We start from the raw sequence: 23,615 nt of genomic DNA, 5'->3' as shown, positions 1-23,615 counted from the left end.
GCAGAAAGCACTCATTATTGGACCACTCAGCACTAGTGTATGCATGTTCCATGTTGGTCAAAGGATCAATGAATGAAATACAAGCACATAAGTCAAGGCCAAAGTGCTTTCTGTACTAAGAGGTTCATCTCAAGACTATTTCCTAAAATGATGAAAAGTCATTTGCAAACCAAATGACTAATTATGGAAGATAGTCCTCTATCGCAATTTCAGTTAATGAATTACGTAGGTATTAAAATTCAAATTCATAAAGAGTTCACATTAATATAAAAATGTTCTTATTAAATAAACTAGAATTTAAAACTGTATTAAATGCTATTGAAATAATGCAGAGAAGAAATATAGTTTGGTGCATTTTCTTCAGGTAATAACATTTACTATGGTGATTGCAATGTGCCTTTAAAATGGAAAAATGGAAACAAACTGCACTGGCAAAAACATAGGAGTATTCTATTTGGAGATGTTTCCTCAATTTAAAACCAAAGGCTTGGATATTCCTTAGAAGCTGTTCATGCACAAGGAAAGCCATATCTAAAGGATATCGCAATATAAGGCCAATAGAATGAGAATCTTCGGTTGGGTTTGGACTAATGTGAAGAATGTGGAATGTTGGCCTATTTTTTTCCCTTCAAATTGTATCTATTTAGATTTCTTAAAAGCATGTTTATTTATTTATTTCAAAAGAAAGTATTGAATTTTGGGGTTCTTATTCTAGGTTTTTTTGTTTTTTGTTTTTTTGTTTTTTTTTAATTTTTATTTATTTATGATAGTCACAGAGAGAGAAAGAGAGAGAGGCAGAGACATAGGCAGAGGGAGAAGCAGGCTCCATGCACCGGAAGCCCGATGTGGGATTCGCTCCCGGGTCTCCACGATCGCGCCCTGGGCCAAAGGCAGGCGCCAAACCGCTGCGCCACCCAGGGATCCCTATTCTAGGTTTTATATCACTGATTCACCCACTAGCTCAAAATAAATTCTAGAGTAATACAGTTATTGTATGCAGTACATGGAATGCTACTTCCACACACATCTCTCAGATACTATGCAATGATACATGTCTGATGCCTCTGAAGACTAAGGTCACTTAAAACAGGACTTTTATGTCAAAAAGAACTGTATCCAGTGAACCATAATTCTCAGGTGCCAAAATAAATTTACAGCATCCCTTCAAAGACCTTTTAGATGTTTTAGAACATCAATGCAAAGTAAACATTTATTTCCCAAATACATTTTAGGCTGTTTGAAAGTGAAAGGACTAATTCCAATGCTAAAATACAAAATTATATATATCCTTTCAAATATTTCTAGAACTATCATCAGAATTTGAAAAGATGGTGCCAAAAAGTGTACATATGTTATGCTGTTGGAAAAATTTTCTTGAGATCATCAACATCCAATTGATATTTACAACTATTCCTCCTTTCAGGATAAAATATTAGATAGAATAGTTGTAAATATATGTCTTTTATATATTATAATAACTGATATTAATAAACATAAAATGCATAGTGAATTAACTTTAATTTGGGGTTTCATTCTATTTTTTTTAATTTATTTTTTATTGGTGTTCAATTTACCAACATACAGAATAACCCCCAGTGCCCGTCACCCATTCACTCCCACCCCCCGCCCTCCTCCCCTTCTACCACCCCTAGTTCATTTCCCAGAGTTAGCAGTCTTTACGTTCTGTCTCCCTTTCTGATATTTCCCACACATTTCTTCTCCCTTCCCTTATATTCCCTTTCACTATTATTTATATTCCCCACATGAATGAGAACATATAATGTTTGTCCTTCTCTGACTGACTTACTTCACTCAGCTGGGGTTTCATTCTAAAACAGTTTGAGATTCTGATGTAAAAGATCATTACAATAAAAATTTAGCTACATGATAGTAGGTATCTTTTAAAACATTTCTTTTTCCCACTTATTGCTGGCAATCTAATGCCTTACAACGGAATCTAAAAAAATGACATGTCAAACATTGAAATTTTATATTGCTCTGTGATATTTTATTTGCTCTTGCTTAATATAGTCCTGTGAAGTAAAATAATGATATTATTCCTCTTTGCTGTTTAAGATAAATTTTGTGTGAATCTGTTTCCAATGTTCTGTGCTTTGAACTAACTGTCCTTTAATTCATGAATATGCTGAAAGATTACAAAGCTTATCTGGCTATAAAATGGACAATATGAAGTTAGAAATGATGTGATTCTTGAAATCCTGTCCATCCACTTTATTTATGAACTGCAAAGGAAAATAATATCCAAAAGCCCATAAATATTTTGGCACTGAAAGGAACATGTACCCTATTAATATAGAGATAATTGAAGACTGTTGACTAAACGCAATGGAACAGATTTGAGAGAGAAGGTCTATTCAAGGGCAAATCAAATCAAGGTTGTGTCTAATTAGGACTATTTTACAAAATAACCCATTTGTTACAAAATAACAAAATTAGGGACATATCTAAATTCTATTGAGCAGATTAAATAAAACATCTCTCTGAATACAAAAGAACTCTATATGTTCTCTAAGGGACATGCTCTATTTTGTGAAAAGAAATGACATCAAACCTTCTGAGCTGCTCCTGAAGGAAGAATGATGTGAGGAGGACAGAAGATTTGAATTTAGGAGTCCTGGATTCTAATCTGACCTCTACCCCCACTGGGCATATGGCCTTTGGGAAGTCACTTTATCTTTATGCATTCACAGCTCACCATTGGATGAGGGCTAGTCTTCCTTGTCTGTGTTATATTAAAAAGAAAAATTTAACCATATAGATTTTCACTTCCAATGTGTTTGTTTCTATTTGTGTTCCTGTTTTTTATTTGGATAGAGGATGTGAAGTAGAACCCCCTAAGTGAAATGGGCCCTGGCATCACTAAAGATTGGGTGGAACAGACAAATAGAATTTGAGTGTGTATGGGAGCATTAGCAGGAGAGGACAGGAGGGCAGAGGATCGCACATCACTTGGCAATAATGGGGGCTGAAGAGAAACATGGCCTTTGAAAATGTCATAGAGGTAAGGATGGCTGATAATACTTTTTTTAAACTGCTAGAGTAACTTGACATCCTTCTGCTGTAATTACTCTATATTTTCAGGAGCAAAGTGTGTCCTGTATAATCTCCTTCTCTCAATTTTCTTTTGAACGGACTCCATTTAGTCTTCTGAGCTAAAGACTTCATTAAAATTATTTTTGACATGGTCACCATTGACCTGTTTCAACTATAATAAAATATAATAAATATTTTCAGATATAATAAATATATTTTAAAATATAATAAATATATTTAAATAATAGTCAATTTTCAGTCCACATTATTTTTGACTTTTAGCTTTTGATAGAGTTGATCATTCCCTCCTTCTTATAATACTTCCTCACTTGCTTTACAGGAAGGCATTCTCTTCTGATTGCTTCTTCTCCTGTGGTGGTGGCCACTCATTTTAATCTGCTTTGCTGGTATCTTCTCTTTCTGAACTCTAAATGGTGCAGTGTCCCAAAGCTCAATTCTTTAGTAGCTTCTCTCTCTCTTTTCACTCCTAATGTGACTTGATTTAGTCTCAGAGTTTGAAAATATTATCCATATATTTTCTATCTCTACTCTGATCTTCTTTCCTGAACACCTGACTTATAGATCATACTTGATCACACTTAGATGTCCAATAGGGATTTCAAACTTCTGTTGGAAATCACACTCTGCTAATCCTGCTGTTGCACAGGCTTTCCTAGGTAAATTGATGGTGACTTCATCTTGCCAGTTGCTTGGCCAAAACCACCATAGTCAATCCCTGAGATCTTTCATTCTCTCACACTCCACATCTAGTCTTCCAACATATTCTATTAGTTCTACGTTCAAAAATACACACAACCTGACCATGTCCCCCTACCTCTTATACTACCATTGTGGTCAAACTACTATCATCTCTTCCTTGGATTACTGTAGTAACTTCCTAACTTTTCTCTTTCCTTCTACTCTTTTCTTTTATTCTACTTTCAACTCAGAAACAGAAATGACTTTTAAAAACATAAAACCAGAATAGGTCACTTCTTTATTAAAATCCTCCAATGGCATCTCACATCACTCAATAAAGGAATGCCATACTAGCATTTCTTACTACTCCTTGAGCATGCCAGTTCTACTCCTGCCTCAGAGCCTTTGCCTGGAACTCATTCCCACTAGATAACCCTCATAGGTGGTGCCCATCCATACTCGCTGCATATTTTTAAATCAGTATGATATCCTCATTGAGACCTTTCAGACGGCTATATTCTCCACCCCTTCTCAACTCTCAATCCCTATTTTTATCCAGAGTAGTCATAACAATTTGATACTATGTGACTTACTTATATTGTAGATTTTCTGTTTCTTTTCCCCCCAAAACTCTCATGCTAGTCTAGTTGTGTACCTTTGCCTATGCTTGCTGCAGCACATTGAGACTATGTGTATCAATAGTTTCTTTGCCTAGAGAACAAAACTGATAATCCACTTCTCTTGCACAAACTAGTTTATATTGTACACATATGTCTCATATATATTTATTAAATATATATATACATATATATATATATATACTATTTTTGTATGATTGAATATAATGTTTCCTTTTAGCCTTAGGAAGAAGGTATTATTAAAGAACAGTAGAAAATTTGTTGAAGTGCAAACTTCAGTTGTTTAAGACACAACTGAAATGCTGTACTGCTGATATATTGATACAAATGGAAGTCTCATGCCCTGAGAGCTTGCCTTGGCCTAACTGGTTCTGAGAGTAACTGACAATCTGTTTAATCTCTGGAACTCAAGGATCTCATTAGTAGGATTAAGGATTTGCTAATCTCACATTTTATGCTGAGGCAATTTCGTTTTTTTTTTTTTTTTTTTTGGCCTGCTAACTTCTAACACGAAAAAATAAAACCTTTGAGTGAAATTTCAGGATACATCTATATAGAAAATAGCGACATACACTTTTGAACAATCAAAATAAAGGAAGAGGGGGTATTAAATTATTTTCTTCCGGTGCTTTGTCTATTCAAACTAAGTATGCAGATGGCACAGAAGCAAGTTTGATGCTGCTCTTTCATTGAACCTTTCTATTTATTGCATGTCTACAGTTCTTGTGGGTAGATGTACTCTGGGATTAACACTTTCACGATTATATAAAAATCAAAAAGTAAACACAGAAAGTAAATATAAAAGCACATATATATGATAGAACAACTTGCATGGTTTCTAGGGTAGCCCCTGTAAGTGAATAGATTAATATTTATGCAAAGCAATGCAACGACTAACTGTAAATGACCCTTCTTCAATTCACATCAGATTTTGCCACACATGAGTTCAGGCATTTAGGCACTAAATATGGCACAAAAAACTTTGAGTTTCCAATACTTTATGTAATTTGGAATTTCAGATGGGGGATTGCAAATCTGCCTTAACTTTCAATGACTAATCAGAAAACAACTGCTATTTTGATAAGATAAATACAGGAAAATCCTCACCTCCTCCACACGTGACATCACAATCTTCCCAGCCTGTGTGCGTCCACATGAAAAGGGGTTCAGGTTCTTTGGAGCTCTGATTCTCTGGAAGAGGGTCTGATGGGATAGTGTATTCATAGTGAAGACCATAATTCTGATCTTGAAATAAGAGCACCTGTAATATATGAAAGCGATCAAGGCAGGTAGGTTAAAGTAGAGCACAGACAATGTGAAGTATAATACTGAGGATACGGATACCTTAAAATGCTTAGTGAATGATGTGCATACTCCTTATATATATAGAATTGGGACATTATCACTTACATCTTCAAAGTGACATACTTCTGAGAAGACTGGAGTTACACACTTACCTCTGAGCCAAAGATATGACAAGCAGCCTACTTGAATGAGGTCACAATACCAAGTCATTTGTTTTTCAAGTTGATGAATGACTATGCAGTTTCCCAAAGCATGATCCATGTAGATGACCTTCGTAAAGGGGATAGGATTATCTGTCCTATTTAACTTCAAGATATAACCCACAATCTAATATCAAATGGAATCTTTCTACTGATAATGATGGACAGTAAGTCTCTGTGTCAGTGGAGGAAGAGGATAGAAGACTGTGAGAATCACTTCACTCCATAAGGGTAGAGAACATTTAACTGACCAGAGGACGATAATATTTTTCCATGTTACTTACAGTTAACTCTTAGTTTTGGCAAGATTATTAATTTCCCACGTGTAGTAAAGATGATTTCATTTGAAAAGAAATTTATGTTAAAACGAACTTTAAAAAATATTAACTTAATAATGGTACAGTTATGTACACATATGTAAACAGTGCAATAAACCATGAAAAACAGATGAGAATGAATGAACTCTGGGCCACACTGGACTAACCTATAGTAGGGACCACGTCTGTTTTGCTCTCCCTGGGTACCCAGTGCCAAGCTTAGAAGGGCATCATCATAGGCAATAAGACCTATTTTAAGTTAAAGGAAAATGCCTGGAGTATACTTATTTTATTTTAATTTTTAAAACTTTGTTTATTCATGAAAGACACAGAAAGAGAGGCAGAAACATAGGCAGAGGGAGAAGCAGCCTCCCTGCGGGGAACCCAATGTGGGACTCCATCCCAGGACCAGGATCACGACCCAAGCCAAAGGCAGATGCTCAATTGCTGAGCCACCCAGGTGTCCCAGAAGTATACTCATTTTAAATGAAAAAATGACTGAAAATATGTGTTTCTTTAGAATACATTTGCACAAAACATATAAACAACCCTATGGACTATATCACTTATATGAATCAGGATTTATGAAATCAATCTATATAATACAATACTATGCATAAAAACATATCTAAAATTTAAATTATGTTAAATTCTTAAAGAGCTTTGATATTAAACGTCTATCAAGGTAGTTGTAATGACAGGTAATTCAGAGTTAACACTCAATGTGAAAAAAAACTGATATGAGCACAGGGTTAATTTTCTTTGCTTCTTTCTCTCAATACTCTGCTCAATATAACATCAGAAATGCTAAGATATATTTTAATATGTGGATTTGGGAACTAAATAATGGAATTATAAATCAGCTATATCAACAATAAAAACAATATTTTTTAAATTCACATATACATAACATCCTGGGGTACTAATTCTAAGTACGTCACAGTGCTTATTTTGGCCTAAAATATCTCATTTGATGTTGCCAGTTAGAAATGACTTTCAGCTAAATGAGTGAAAAAAAGAGACAGATTGACTTATCTTGTTTATGGACATAACCAGACTATTACATAGTTTTTACATTGATAAAAGGGACATAAATTATAGCTATTTGCCAACTTCTTTAATTTAATGAAAACATGTGTATTTTTCCCTCAAAAACTACCTTTTCATTGATAGAACTTTAGATTGTCCTTGAATGTCGAATGCCATGTAAAATAAAGACATTGGCTACAAAATCATTAGCTCTTTCTTAAACCATTCAGATTTGGCAGTGTATCTTTGCAAGAAGGAAAGTGTGACCGTGTTATAGTTGAGGGGCACATACTGAAGCACTGCCTTTCAAAATTCAGTACTGGCTTTCAATCTGTAATAGTCATTAAAGAAAAATATCTTAGAAGTGCAGTTTCCCTTGGATTACTGAATAAATCCAGGTCACATCAATGCCTTCTTTTAGACATAGTTCACTGACTTTAATTATGTTTCATGCTTCCAGGAAAAACCTTGGTAATTACCAGTCAGATTAAGGATTCTGCAGCAAGGAGACTCCCCTGCCCAACACTGAGGTCTCATATAATGTTTTAAGATTTTGAATTAGAGGCTCAATAAAGAGCTCTGGTCTTGTTCCATAAAAAAAGAAAAAAATGGAGGTCACATTCATATAAGGGAGGTCACCTGTTGGCATTCTCTGCCACTTCATCATTAAAAATATGTTTCTTAAAAAAAAATATGTTTCTTGTTGATAATGCTGTTATTATAAGTGACCCAATCATGGAAAGAGCCAGATATTGGTCATACAATGTTTGTTTCGTCATTTTTTTTCTCTATCCAGATGGTACAGGGCACAGAGTGGAGTTTCCAGTTCAAATTAAATAACAGTATCCAAAGGAACTGTGAGGAGATGAAGAAAATAATTATTGAAAGTCTATGTATACTTAGGATTCCATGTTGTCTGGTGTAAAGAACTAAGATTTGAGCTTTCATTCAGGAGAGGCAGCATAAAAGACTTTAACACCTGATTTATGCACAGCTAAATAACTTATTGTGAGACACTGTGAACATTACTTAACTTTTTCAGACTTAGTTTTTTTCTAATCTGTAAATTGGGGTAATAATAAATACATATTACACAGGGTTTTTATGAGGAATAAATGCTGTAAAAATGCAAAGTACTTGTGAACAGTATCTGGCTCAGTGTTCAGTGAATGGTATATATTATCATTATTATTATGATTTGGGGCAGAAGGTTCCCATGCATCTCACTTTTGTTCCCTTCATTCCTGTTGGTAAGGCTCTCAACTGCAGTTCTATAAAACATTATTATCTGAAATGTGGTCACTGGACCAGTAGTAGAGACATAATCTGGGAACTGGTTAGAAATGCAGATCTCAGGTCCCTCTCAGACCAAATGAATCAGAATGTGCATTTTAACAAGAACCCTAGGTGATGTGCAGGCACATTAAAGCGGGAAAAGTAAACAGGCTGATATGTGATTTGAACCTCTGGCTCCTAGACCAGCAACACAGATGTCTCCAATTGAAGACAAATTCAGCTTGAATTGTGTGGCGATATTAAATAATGTGGCACACCACACTCCAAATAAACAGTCAGTTGATCGTGTTTTAGAGTTGTTTTTATGTGTGGACTTAAGGAGGTGTTGAAGTGTCTGAATTTCAGACTCTGCCACTAGGATGGAGAACATGCCAGCTGTGCAGTCAGTCATCTGGCTTCTGAGCCATTACCACTGACTGCAAAGATCAAGGTCAAAAGGGGCACGTGAATCAGCCACCAGCTTGGATGCAGAGCCCCACTGTTCTGCTTCCTTCACTCCATACTCTGTCCTGCCTCATTTCTAGTCTTTTACTCCATGATAAAGAAAGGTATCACCCCAAAGACTCTAATTTTCATCATTCTTCATAGGAATCAATTTTCCTAGTAAGAAAACAGTAGTTAATTGGAAGTATTGTTAGATATGTTTACCAAATCTTTTTCCAAGGAAGTGATCATTTTATCAAAGGCATTTTATGCAGATCCAGAAAATACCCATTCTATGGATGCTTGAAATGCTCTGATTTTCCATATCATAACTGTCTTTACAGACATCCACTGATAATGATTCACTAAGATACTGCCAGTAAAACTGATCTTTTAGAAAAAACAGGCCCCTTTATGCCTGGCAATTCACTTCTACTATGAGTCTGTGAATTCTCTAAAACATCTTGTTCTCACAATAATCTCTGGTTTCTAATGTCATGATTTAAAACACATTAAAATGATAACCTAAAAACCTCTCTCTTAAATAATTTTGAATGTCTATTTGACATTTCAAACTTGGAAAAAAAGACTAGAGAAGGTATAGTCGGAAGGGCCTATGACATAGGAAGTTGATTATGCAATGTTATCAATTTGTCCACTCATACCAGGAGGTGTAGAGGTGATGTAGTAGGACCTTTGGCAGAGATCTTCTCCCAGAGGCCTCGTCTTACATAATGGACTGTAGTGCCTGCTAAGCTGAAAGCTCCCGAGTGTTCAATCTTCCAGTCACTATTAATAGACTGTTTTCCAGTGTCTCGTAGAGCTGTAATGAGGTTCAAAAATATTATGACAAATGAACAAGTCAGCATCATTAATCAATATCCACTTCACATGATTTTGTTAAAAGTATTCATTTCTAAACTAATGGGTTAATACTCTCTGGTGTAAAACATGAGGCATCTTCTCTTTAAGAAAGTCCACAGAACAAATACCATAAGCTCTCCTTCTTTCCTGACACCATCTACAACCACACAGCCACATTCACCTCTTCCAACCGCCTCTGGACATTTGCTATCTGTAACCCTTACGCTGGCCCATAATTATCTATTGTTTAACAGATTGTTATCTTAAGATTATGTATGTCCAGGTCCAGGGAACCTGGCTGGTTTAGTCGTAGAGCATGGGATTTTTGAGCTCAGGGCTGTGAGTTTGAGCTCCACTTTTGGTGTAGAGATTACCTAAAAATAAAAACTTAAAAAAAAAAAAAAGACTGTGTCTATGTTATCTATGCAGTAATTCTATGAAGAACGTTAGGGCTGACACTACATCTTATACAGGCTCTATGTGTCCCAAGCCACAAAACAAGTAATACAAGAGAGGTCATTAAAGAGCATGTTAATGAACAGATGACGATGACAAGGTTATACTATTACAAAACAATTCAAACACAATGTGTTGGTTTTATAAACAGAACTAAGGATCCTATACCATCATTTTTGTGATTTGCTATACACAAGAATGGAAGATAAATGCTAATTCTCACCTATAAATAGCCATAATTAATATAGGATTTTACAGAGTAATTTTGTTTACCTACATTGATTTTTTTCTTTCTTTTTTTTTTTTTTTAATCTCATCTCTGCTACTATTTAAATAAGATTCATGACATGGAAGTAAGATGTCATAATTATCATTTTAAACTAAGGATTCCTTCTTATTTTGTTTCAAATGATTCTTATTTGTTTAATTTAAACTTCCAGGCACTTCCATATAACTGAATTCTCATTCTAAGAGACATTACATGAAGATTAATTGAAGGCTTTTATAATTCTATGAAAATGTTTTCAAAACTTAAGCCAATAAATCTTCCTAAATATTATTTAAGCTAATCTCCATTTATTGAATATTTGAAGGTTTCCCAGGTTTTATATTGTAAATAATGCTCAGATAAATACACTGTAAACCAACTATATGTGTATCTGATTATTTCCCTTGGATAGATTCCCAGATTTGGAATTACAAAGCCAAATAAATGGAACATTTAAAGATTGTGAAAAATAATTTCAAACTGACTTTCACAAAGGTTGCATCAATGTAAGCTTCCATAATAGTCGCTGAGAGGACCATTTTTGAATACCTTCTTGGAAGCAACTTTTTCATGTAAAATATTTAATCACGACTGAATAATTACTTATTAACCATCAGCTATAAAGTAGGAAATACTTAAAGTTATGGGACCTCCCCAAATTAACAATTACAAATATGTTCTCTGGCTCTATGGAATTTATAATCTAAGTGGAATATGCTGGAACTCATGCGGGAAGAATAAAGAAAAGCTTGCCTGAAGGATATCATTTCCTAAGGCTGTAAGCCAGGGGAAAAGAGAAGCAGAGAGAGAACATTCAAGACTGAGGGCGTTACATGAGAAGGTTTTAAGGGTCACAGCTTGGTGAGAATCAGGGAGCAAGTGTACAGGACACCAGATGCACTGAAAATGGATCATGAAGAGATGAGGCTGGAGAGATAAGGGATCACCAGATCTTATCAGCCTTGTTCATATTTCAGGTTTTTTTCCCCTAAAAAAAAGATACAAAGCTATGAATGTTTTTGAACAATATCGTATAGAAATGGACTGCATGCAAGGAAAATTTGGATAGCAAAGACAGGATATCATAGTAATGCAACTGAAAGTAATGGTAGTTTGGATTTAGGTACTGGAGAAAAATATCAAGAGGCACTTAGGACTGAAATTGATAAAATCAGATGACTTGTTGTTGAGAATGAAAGACATGTCAGGTATGATGCAAGGCTTCTAGGATGAGAAAACAGGTGGGTTATGACAATAATGAAATGGGAAAGACTAGCAAAAGAACACGTGTGAGGAGAAATACCAGGAGTTAAATTATGTACCATGGAGATTAAAACAAGAATCTCTTGTTTAACTGCTACTGAGGTTAAAGATATTTTTCATTTGCTTACTAGTCATTTGCATTTTTAGATTTAAATTAATAAAATAAAATATTAATCATCGTTAAGGCTTTTCTGGTTCACTGAGGGATTTTTCTGGTGTCAATATTCCATTATTATAAGTGACATACCAACAAAATGAGGGAAATTTTACCTTATCCATCTTAATTTCTACCAAATAAGATCTTTGTCATGGACTGTACATAAAGTATAATGTCTTATATAAAATATTAAGCATACATATTTTCAGATTTATGAGAAACATATAAGTATTCATTTTAGCTTGAATTTTAAATTTGAAGGGGATATATGCTGACAGAAAACCTAACACGTTGCAAATAGCTATTATCATCTACAAATGGATATACTTCAGATAATGCTAAACTGATTAAAGCAGTGATTTTGCCTAAGAGGTAAAATATTTCCTTGTATTTCTCTAAAACCTATTAAGTATTTTAAGAAATCTTTTTGGCCTAGATTTGTAGCCACGGCCTGTATAATTCCATATTTTTTCTGTATTTCAACATATATTCAGGACACAATTATAAAGGCATATTTCCTGGAACTCTCTAATAAAAATGCCTTTAAGAAACCTTCTGGGGATGGCTATTGTCTAATGTTTAGACTCAATTGATATTTCTGGAATTCACTATCTCCCACAAAATAGCACATACATATGTACCTGAAAACCCACATAATTTATAAGCTTAATAGCATATGAAGAATCAATACACTAAGTATGTGATTTTCCTTGTTCTATGTTTTTGTTTTTAATTCATTATCTTAAAAAATGTGTTTTTAGAAAACCTATTTCTGGCCATACCTTACTAAGTGGAACTGTACTATCTCTCCCACTTTGAACAATGAGAAAACTGAACAGTGTATGAAGCAACTGTTTTCAGACACTGGACAATGGCAAGAGAGAATACAGGTCCCTAAGAGAAGGAGGACAAATGTGAGCTCTAAAATTGCTTGACTTCCTGCCTGAAGATATTTACCAGACCAAAACACAGGCAGGGGAAACTCAAGCAGAGCACAGATAATGGGAGCTTCAGTAAGATGACGACACAGAAAACTGAGTTCAAATTGGCTGAGGCATCTGGAATCTATTTTATGGAGTACTGGAGAAGAGACAGCTGCACAGAGACAGGCTCTAAAAATCTGTAAAGGGGTTCCTTTGAGCCTGTGGCTAAATATCAAGGTGCAAAAAAGTGTGGTGAGATTTTTCAAGACTGAGAAAAGAGTAACTCCACAGGGCCTGGAAACTATACAATTCCTGGAGCTCATGGAGGGTTGGAAGACATATGAGTTCTATGCAATCAGAGTGGATAGATCCTACTGAATAGGATGACTCACTTTAAAGGAAAATGATTACAATCCTTTCTGGTGATTAAGGCATATATGAAAATAAAGTGATTATATGAAATGTAGAAATAAAACGCATAATAGTACAAAGGAGGGGAAGCAGATTAAGGGAAATACACTTTTAAGTAACTTATATTACATATAAAGTAGTATCCTATAAATTTGAAAGAAGACAGTAATAAGTTAAAAATACATACTGTAAATCCTAAAGTGACCATAAAGATATAAAACAAGATCTATATACAGCAAATATACAAAAAAAAGAGATTAAGTGGAATGCTAAACAACAACAACAACAACAACAACAAAACCCTCAAAAAACCACCTCAGTCCTAAAGAAGACAGAGACAGAAGGAAAAAAGCATAAAAAGGAATGGAAAACAGAAAATAATATATCCATAATTATATTATGTTTAAATGCATTAAGGATATTGGTTATAAGACAGAGACAATTAGGCCAGAGGGGTAAAAAAGATCCCACTCTATTCAATTTAGAAGAATGTCCTTTAAAAATTAAATATAAGTAGACTAAGCCTAAAAGGATGTGAAAAATTAAGCATGAGACACTAACCATAAAAAGGATGTATTGGCTGTATTAGTATCAGATAGCATGGACTGCAGGGCAATGAATATTTCTAGAGATAAAAAGAGCATTTTTAAAACTGTCATTTAAATTTTAATTACTTTAAATGTAAAATTCTGAAAGACATTTAAGACTTATTAAGTAAACCATACAATCCTAAGTGTGTAGCAGAGCTTCAAAATGCATGAAGCAAAACTGATTTAATTGAAAGAAGACATGGAAAAATCCACAATTTCAGTTGGAGATTTCAATAGTTTTCTTTCCCTCATTTATAAAGCAAGAAAAAAATCAGTAAGAATACAGAAAATGTAAACCAAATGGAGCAAAGTGATTTAGAGAAGAGTCAGCAATTGAAGAATATAGCTTTTTATAGTATAAATGGAGCATGAACCAACACGGGCCATGGACCATGAATCACGTCTCAACAGAAATCGCACTCAGCATACCCTCTTACTATACAGATTGAAACTACACATCAATAACAAAATATCTGTTAAAAAATCTATAAATATTTGGAAAATTGGAAATTAAACAATACATTTATAAATAACCCATGGGTCAAAGTAAAAAAATACAATGGTAATCTGAAAATATTTTAAATTAAAATCACAGTATCTATAAATTGTGACATACAGCTAAAGAAGCTTTTTTTTTTAAAGAAGCTTTTGATGGATAAATTGTGATATTAGCAAAGAAGAGAGAACTAAAATCAATTATCTGAGTTTCCACTTTAAAATATAGGAGAGTAACTCAAATCTAAAGTAAGTAGGAAGAAAAAGAAAGCACAGAAGTCAATTAAATAGAAAGTTGAACAACAACAAAGGCAATCAATGACATCAAAAGTTGGTTATTTCAAAAGATCAAAAACTGATAAAAGACTCGTTTGACTAAATAAAAAAGAAAGACACAAATTAACAACATGGGAAATGAGTGAAGGAATACTGCTATACTGTTAAAGACATTGTAGTATAATATTTGATAAGGTAAAGGAAATGGGGTTAGTTCTTTGAAGACATCAATTACCAAATCTGACCAAAGAAGAAACCACCTGGGCATATACTTACATACATGAGTGCGTACACATGCATATGCACACACACATATATAAAGAAATTAAATTGGGATTTAAAAACTTCCCACAAAGAAAATACCAACATTCAAACATTTAAGAAAAAATACCATCAATTTTAACAAAATATATTATAAAATAGAAGAGGAAGGGCTCAGAGTTCTTTAAATGTACTAACAATAACTTTTTCTTAAGATAGATGAGATAAATACAAATACCTGTATTTTATTGTTTCCTTTATTAAGTAACACTTTGATTCAGAATATGTATTTGTATCTATCAGGAAAAATACATTTTCATATATTTTAGAGACACATTTTTTAAAAAGGTAAGTTTTTTTGCAAATATTTTTCTGACATTATGACTTGCCTGTTTTCTTAATGGTGCCATTTAATGAATAGTAGTTTCACTTTCAATAAAATCAAACACATTCATTTTGGGGTGAAGGGGTTGGTATTTTTGCACATCTGTTGTAAAGAAATCTTTGCTAGTCCCAATGTCTTGTAAGTTTTCTCTCTTTTTAAAGATTTTATTTACTTATTTGAGAGAGAAAGGGAGAGAGAGCGAGAACTCATGTGAGCAGTGGTGGGGAGAGGCAGAGATAAACAGAGAAAGAGAGAGAGAAACTCAGACAGATTCCTTACGGAGCCTGGATCCCAAAACCTGAGATCATGACCTGAGCCCAAACCAAGAGTTCCATGCCCTCTATCTACTGACTGGGCCACGCAGGCAACTCTCTCTTGTGTTTTTTGCTAGAAGTTTTAGAGTTTTAGCTTCTGTGTGTAGATCAGAAGTTCAGTTTTTGCCCCTCACATAAATACTCAATTATTCCAGCATTATTTTTTTTAAAGAATATCTTTTTTCTTCTGCATTACTTCAACACTGGTTGGAAGTCAGTTCACACCCACATTTGTGTTTAATTTCACTATGACAATAAATTTGTCAATTTTTGTCAATTTTTGCTTAAAAGCTTTCAAGCTATATTCCCGGATTCATATAATTTTAAAATTATAATGTCTTCATGATGAATTAAATTCTTTTATAATTATTCTGTGACTTCTTTTTATCTCAAACAATGCATTTTCCTGTAAAGTGAATTCTAACTTATATTACTATGGCTCTATCAGTATTTTTTCGGTTTGCACTTTTTCTAGTATAGTTTTCTGTTCATTGATTTTCAGGTTTTGTGAATCTTACATGAATACCATATATCTGGCTTATTTTAAAATCCAGTCTAGTAATTTTTTTTTTTTAACTGGAGATTTCAGTTTTTAAATGCTGAAGATTGCTGGTATGTTTTATCTATGCCATCTTATTTTGCACTTTCTTTTTTCCTTTTTGCTGTATTTTCTGTTATTTTTCTCCTATCTTGTATTCTATTAAGTTTTTAAAAATAAAATATGTTTTTAGTCAATTTTGTTTATTCTTGTTTTTAAATCCCTTTTTTATACTTCAAAACAATTAACTATAATATTTTTGTATATCCTGTATGTGATACAAATATATATCCGATTTGGTCTATTCCTTTGCCGCCTGGTTTGAAGGTACAATACTTCAAAAAGGACCTGTATTTGCATATGCCAGCCACCTTAGTAACTTAATTAAAATGAATGTCTTGGAGTTTTGGACTTCACTGTTGGCTAAACTGGTGCTGCAAATCCATAGAGCATTTGCTTTGGGTTAGGAATCTTCATGGAAGTTCATTTCCTACTTCCACCTCCTACCCAAGTTAAGACAGACACATTTCCTTTCATTCTCCTTTTATGGTGCAAATGCATTTCTGTATCTCCTTAACACAGAGCTTGTAGTCCTTTGGGGCCCTGCTTTATGTAGGTGTCTCCTGTTCCAGCCTTTACGTTATAAAACCTCAGGTTTTGTTTTCTGTCTACAGCATGCCATGGTGCTCAAAATCTAAATTGCTCACTACCATTAAGCATAATTGAGGTTGTGGTCAGCTTAATACTCTGACTTCCTGTTCTTTGTTTTTGGCATGTGAGGGTTCCTTAATTTCTTTCCAGCTTAGAGGTAACCTTAAAATGTGCTTTTTTCTCTCCTTTTGTAATTTGCTCAACATTTTAAATTGTTTTTAGCTAAAAGTTTTTCCATAGTGGTTTGCACGCAAAACTGCAGGGATGGTAAGTGGATCCAATGACCTTTTTTAGACTTTTATAAGTTGGGGCACCTGTGGCTCTGTGGTTGAATGTCTGCCTTTGGCTCAGGTTGTGATCCCAGGTCCTGGAATCGAGTTCTACATCGGGTTCCCCACAGGGAGCCTGCTTCTGTCTCTGCCTCTCTCATGAATAAATAAAGTGTTAGGAAAAAAAAGACTTTTAAAAGTCATAAGCTACAGTGATTTTGTGAATATATTATATATATGGTCCATCTGAACTACTGTCCATTTTAAACCTTGTCATTAATTATTAACAAAATAATTGAGCAATGATATTAAAAATGCAGATAATAATTATGCATGGGAATACAATGCAAACAGTAATGAAAAACAATAATTGCAATGGGAGAGAATTAACTGTCTCCTTTGAGATAATAGATAGTTTTAGGTAGACAAGTTAATTTGTTAAATAATGATCAGTTTGTCAGGAAATGATTCATGTTCCTAATGGTATTTCAGGTAAAGATTTTCAATAACTTCCTTCCAATACCCAAAGAAGCCTTTAGGAAATGTGTTTTATGATATGAATTCTCTATAATAGGCTTCAAATCTAAGATTTTAGGCTTAAAATTTTCCCTCCCAAACTTCCCCCCCACCCCCATTTATGTGTGCTATCTCAGTAAATGCCATCACTATTTGCCCAGCTGTTTAACCCAGAAGTCTGGAAGACATCCTTGAATCTTCAATGTCTATCAACATATCCATTTGCAATAAGCTTCATGAATTCAACTTCTTCAATTTCCCTAGAAGCCACTGGGTTCTTGCATTTTCATTCTTTGATAGGATTATGCAACTGGTCACTTTGTCTTCATTCTTGCACCCTTCCCCTAATTTAACAAGATGACTGTGATTTCTTCAGTTAAGAAGAAAACTTAGTGGGTTCTTGAATAAACATGATAACATATTATATTTTCAACCCTAATCTCTAGAGTAGTATTCAGAGTGTTTAAGAGCACTCAAGCTCTTTCCTTATGAAGAAAAAGACCTAGTAACTTGTAATTAAAAAATTACCTAGTAACTTGTAATTAAATTACCTAGTAACTTATAATTAAAAATTAAAAAAAAAAAAAAAGACCTGGTAACGTCCAATTCTAAGTACAAGGAAAACTGACAGTAATGAGGCCAGGCTAACACAGACACGTGATTCCATTTTAATTTGAATGTTCTATTCATAACAAAAAGTAGTTGGAGATTTATGTTTAGAGATGCACATCAGGGAAAGAAAATGGAATCTGGCAGCCCCAGTGGTAGTGACTGGAGAAGAAAACTGTCATTTCATGATTTGTATTTCCCTGAATTAACTCTATAGAGTTGATCTTATTAATTAAGAAAAGGGAGAAAGGAGGGAGTCTGAGGGCAAGCTCAAGGAAAATGTGTTCATATATGAACTTTATATACATACTTTAAAATCAAAGGTATGATATGAGAGACAATGAATAAAAAAGAAAACTTAAAAGCAGACAGTAGGAACCAGATACAATGGCCACACTGCTTGGTCTTAAGTCCAAGATCACAGTTTTTTTAGGTGTATGATCTTGGGAAAGAAACTTAAAACTCTCTTGTCCTCTAGTCTCTGATTTAAAAAATAAACTAGTGGTGCCTACTTCATAGAGATGTGAATGTTTCTTTAACAGATATATTTAATGAACTGGCCCAAACTAATTACTATACAAGTATGAACCATCTTTTCTTAATCAAAATTCAGTCATAAAAAGACTTATTTTTTTCTGTGTGCCAGAGTCTCCTTTAGTTATTGAAGGTGAAGCTCTGAGCCTTCAGAATTAACAATGGAGATACACAATACAAAAGCACACATGTGAACAGGTAAGAAAATTCAGATGGTGATGTTGATAAATGCTGTAAAGGAAATAAAGCAGGACAGGGCTGCAGAGACTGGCTTGGTTATGGGTCACAGTGGTTATGGAGAGAAAGTGATACTTTTGAGCAACTGATAAGACCCAATGATGCATTAAAGTGGTAAAGGCAGTCATCAAGCAGCACTAGTGCTGGTATAAACTACTGTATAGAAATCAGTGACTGTGGTAGGATAAAGAACGGCTCCAAGAAGATATCCATGTCCTATAAGATAGATATCACACAAAGTATCTTCTCTGACTACAAACGGCTGAAGTTAGATTAGAGATCCATAACAAGGAAAACTGGAAAATTCATAAATGTAGCCATGGATCAATGAGAAATTATAAGGGAAGTGGATATGAAAACCCAACATAGCAAAATGTAGAGGACACAACAAAAGCAGTGTGATGGGGAAATTTATAGCAACAAACACATTAAAAGAGAAGAAAGATTCTGGGCAGCTGGGAGGTTCATTAAGTGTCTAACTCTTCATTTTGGTTCAGGTCATGATCTCAGGGTTGTGAGATGGAGCCCCAAGTCGGGCTCCATGCAGAGTGGAGCTTGTTTAATCTCTTTCTCTCTCTCTCTCTCTCTCTCTCTCTCTCTCGCACTCTGCCCCTATCTCCCTACATGTGTTCTCTCTCTCTTTCCCCTTCTCTCAAAAAAAAAAAATAAATAAAAGAACAAACATCTCAAATTAACAACCTAACTTTACAACTTAAGAAACTAGAAAAAGAACAAACTAAACCCAAAGCTACCAGAAGGAAGAAAATAATAAAGATTAGAGTAGAGATAAATGAAATAGAGAATAGAAAAATAATAGAGAAAAATCAACAAAACTGGAAGTTGGTTTTTTGAAAAGATTAACAAAAACAATAAAACTTTAGCTGTATTGACTAAGAAAGAAAAAAAAAGAGACAACTAAGAAGTCAGGAATGAAAGTGGGGACATTACAGCTGATGCTGCAGAAATAAAACGATTATAAGAAAGTTATTATAAACAATCCTCATACCAGTCAGAATGGCTAGTATCAAACAGACAAGAAATAAGAAACTTTGGCAAGGATGTGGAAAAAAGGAACCCTCATGCACTACTGGTGGGAGTGTAAACTGGTGCAGCCCTTCTGGAAAATAGTATACAGATTCCCTAAAAAATTAAAAATAGAAATTCCATATGATCCAGTAATGCTACCTTTGGGTATTTACCCAAAGAAAACGAAAACACTAATTAAAAAAGACATCTGCACCCCTATGTTTATTGCAGCATTATTTACAATAATCAGGATATGGAAGTAATCTAAGTGTCCATCAATTGATAAATGGGTAAAGAAGATATGGTGTGTGTGTGTATGGTTGTATGTGTGTATATATATGTATATATAATGTATATGTATAAATACACACACATAACAGAATATTACCCATGAAAAAGAATGAGTTCTTGTCATTTTTGACAACAGTACCCAGATGGTATTATGCAGAGTGAAATAAGTCAGACAAGGAAAGACAATGTGATTTCATTTATATGTGGAGTTTAAAACAAACAAAAAGAAACAAACATCTGCATAAATACAGAGAACAAACTGCTGGCTGTGGGTGGTGGAGGAATGGGCAAAATAGGTGAAGGGGATTAAGAGGTACCAACTTCCAGTTATAAAATAAGTAAATTATGGGAATCGAAAGTACGGCATGGGGAAAAAAGTCAATTATATTAAAAAGACATTGTATGGTAACAGATGGCAACTACATTTGTCATGGTGAGCATTCTGCAATGTATAAAACTGCTGAATCACTATACTGTGCACCTGAAACTAATAGAACATTGTACATCAACTGTATTTCAATAAAAATTTTAAATTTTTGTATGCTAACAAATTAGATAAATGAAATGTACAAATTCCTAGAAACACAAAACTTACCAAGAGTGAATCACAAAGAAAAAGAAATCCTAAAAGTATCTAGAATTAGTAAGAACATTGATTCAGTAATCAAAAATATCCCCCAAAAGAAAAGTGCTGGATGTTATGGCTTCATTGGTAAATTCTATGAAACATTTAAGGAACTAACATCAATCCTCATATTTTCCAAAGAAGTGAATTGGAGGGAAGATTCCTAACTCACAGTATGAGGCCTAATTCATTCTTTGCTACCAAAGTTAGACAAAAACACAAAAACAAAACTAGAAATCGGGGAATCCCTGGGTGGCTCAGCGGTTTAGTGCCTGCCTTTGGCCCAGGGCGTGATCCTGGAGTCCCGGGATCGAGTCCCACATCGGGCTCCCTGCATGGAGCCTGCTTCTCCCTCTGCCTGTGTCTCTGCCTCTCTCTCTATGTGTCTTTCATGAATAAATAAATAAATAAAATCTTAAAAAAAATAAAAATAAAAGTAGAAATCAATTTCCCTTAAGAATACTGATGCAAAAAAAAAAAAAAAAAAAAGAATACTGATGCAGGGACGCCTGGGTGGCTCAGCAGTCGAGCATCTGCCTTTGGCTCAGGGTGTATTCTGGAGTCTGGGGATCGAGTCCCACATGGGGCTCTCCTCATGGAGTCTGCCTCTCCTCCCTCTGCCTATGCCTTCGCCTCTCTCTCATTGTGTCTCTCATGAATAAATAAATAAAATCTTAAAAAAGAAGAACACTGACAAAAATTCTCAACCATATACCATCAAACAGAATTCACAAGCATAAAAGGCATTCAAACCGGAGAGGAAGAAATACAATTATTTCTCATCACAGATGATACGATCTTCTATGTAGAAAACCTTAATGATTTTACACACATGTACAAAATAGTCTGTTTTAAAAGTAGCAGGATACAAAGCCAACACACAGAAAAGCAGTTGCATTTTTACAAATTAGCAATGAACAATCTGAAAAGGAAATTAAGAAAGCAATCTATGTACAATAGTATCAAGAATAATTAACTCAACTAAGGGGGTGAAAGACTTATACAATTAAAACCAGAAGACACTGCTGAAAGAAATTAAAGAATACATAAATAAATGGAAACAAATCCCAGGTTCATAATTGGAAGACTTTGTACTATTAAGATGTCAATATTATCAAAGTGGCCTACAAATTCAATGCAATCCTTACCAAAATTCCAATGGCCTTTTTTTACAGAAGTAATAAAACCTATTCTAAAATTCATATGGAATCTCAAGTAACCCTGAATAGCCAAAACAAACTGGAAAAAGAGAAACAAAGCTGGAGACTCACACTTCTTGATCTAAAAACTTAGTAGAAAGCTACAGTAATCAAAACAGTGTGCTGCTAACATAAAAACAGACATATAGACAAATGGAATAGATAGAGACCTCAGAAATATACCTTTGCATATGTAGCCAAGTGATTTTCTATAAGAGTGCCAAGATCATTCAACAGACAAAGAGAAGTCCTTCTACTAGAGGTAGTGAGAAAACTAAGCATCCACATGTAGAAAAATGAAGTTGTACACTTGACTAACACCACCTACAAAAATTAACTCAAAATAGATTAAAGACCTAAATGTAAGACCTAAAACCATAAAAGTCTTAGAAGCAAACATAAAGCAAAAGCTTTACAATATTAAATTTAGCAGTGACTCCTTGTATATTGCAGCAAAGGCACAGGTAATAGAAGAAGAACAGACATACTTCATGAAAATTAAAAACTTTTGTGTATTAAAAGACACCACTAACAGAATAGGAGAAAATATTTGTAAATCATATATCTCATAAGGGGTTAATATCCAGAATATATAGTGACCTCCTAAAACTCATCATCATCAACAATGAATCAAACCAACAACCTATTTCAAAAATGGATGAGGAACTTGAATAGACATTTCTTCAAAGATGTATCAATAGCCAAAAAGCACATGAAGAGATTTTCAACATAACTAATCATTTGGGAAGTGCAAATCAAAACCACATGCAATATCACATCATACCCATTAGGATGGCTATTGCCAAAAGAGAAAACAAGAGTTGTTAAGAATATACAGAAACTGGAACTCTTGCACAATATTGGTGGGAATGGAAACTAGTGCAGAACTGTGGGAAAGGGTGTGGCAATTCCTAAAACAATTAGATATAGAACTGCCATAAGATACAGCAATTCTACTTCTGGAAATATACTCAAAAGAATGAAAAGTGGGATCTTGAAGAGATATTTGCATGCTCATGTTCACAGTAGCATTATTCACAATAGCTAACACATGGAAGCAACCCAAGTATCCACAGATGAACGAATGGATAAGCCATATGTCGTATATGCATACAATGAAATACCATCTGGCCTTTAAAAGGAAGGAAATATTGACACATGCAACAGCATGATTAAATCTTAAGAACATTATCCTAAGTGATATAATATAATCACAAAAGAAAGTTACTTTATGATTCCACATAAAGAGAATATGATTCCACATAGGCAGAGTGGTCAAATTCATGAAGACAGAAAGCATAATGGTGGTGATTACTGGGGGATAGGAGGCAAGGGCAATGGAGAATTACTGTTAATGGGCACAGAGCTTCTTTTTCACAAGATGAGAACAATTCTAGAGATGGATGATGGTGGTGGTTGCAAAACAGTGATATACTCAAACCCACTGAAATATACATTTAACATAGTTAAGATAGTAAATTTTATGGGTATTTTAC

At 34.2% G+C, this 23,615-nt stretch overlaps 1 protein-coding gene across 1 annotated transcript in view; it reads right to left on the bottom strand.

Moving 5' to 3' along the window:
* ADAMTS19 (ADAM metallopeptidase with thrombospondin type 1 motif 19) overlaps nt 1–23,615 on the bottom strand; it is a 228,514-nt gene that overhangs the window by 34,599 nt on the left and 170,300 nt on the right. The window contains exons 17-18 of the mRNA XM_072840880.1: nt 9,627–9,784; nt 5,499–5,652 (exon numbers count right to left, since the gene is read on the bottom strand). Coding sequence (XP_072696981.1) covers nt 5,499–5,652; nt 9,627–9,784 — 312 coding nt within the window. The remainder of the gene's footprint in view (nt 1–5,498; nt 5,653–9,626; nt 9,785–23,615) is intronic.

This window comes from Canis lupus, chromosome 10 (assembly GCF_048164855.1).
Source record: "Canis lupus baileyi chromosome 10, mCanLup2.hap1, whole genome shotgun sequence".
In the NCBI taxonomy this organism is placed as follows: Eukaryota; Metazoa; Chordata; class Mammalia; order Carnivora; family Canidae; genus Canis; species Canis lupus.
The sequence above is the reverse complement of the archived record's forward strand: the minus strand, read 5'-3'. Positions and strand labels throughout refer to the sequence as shown.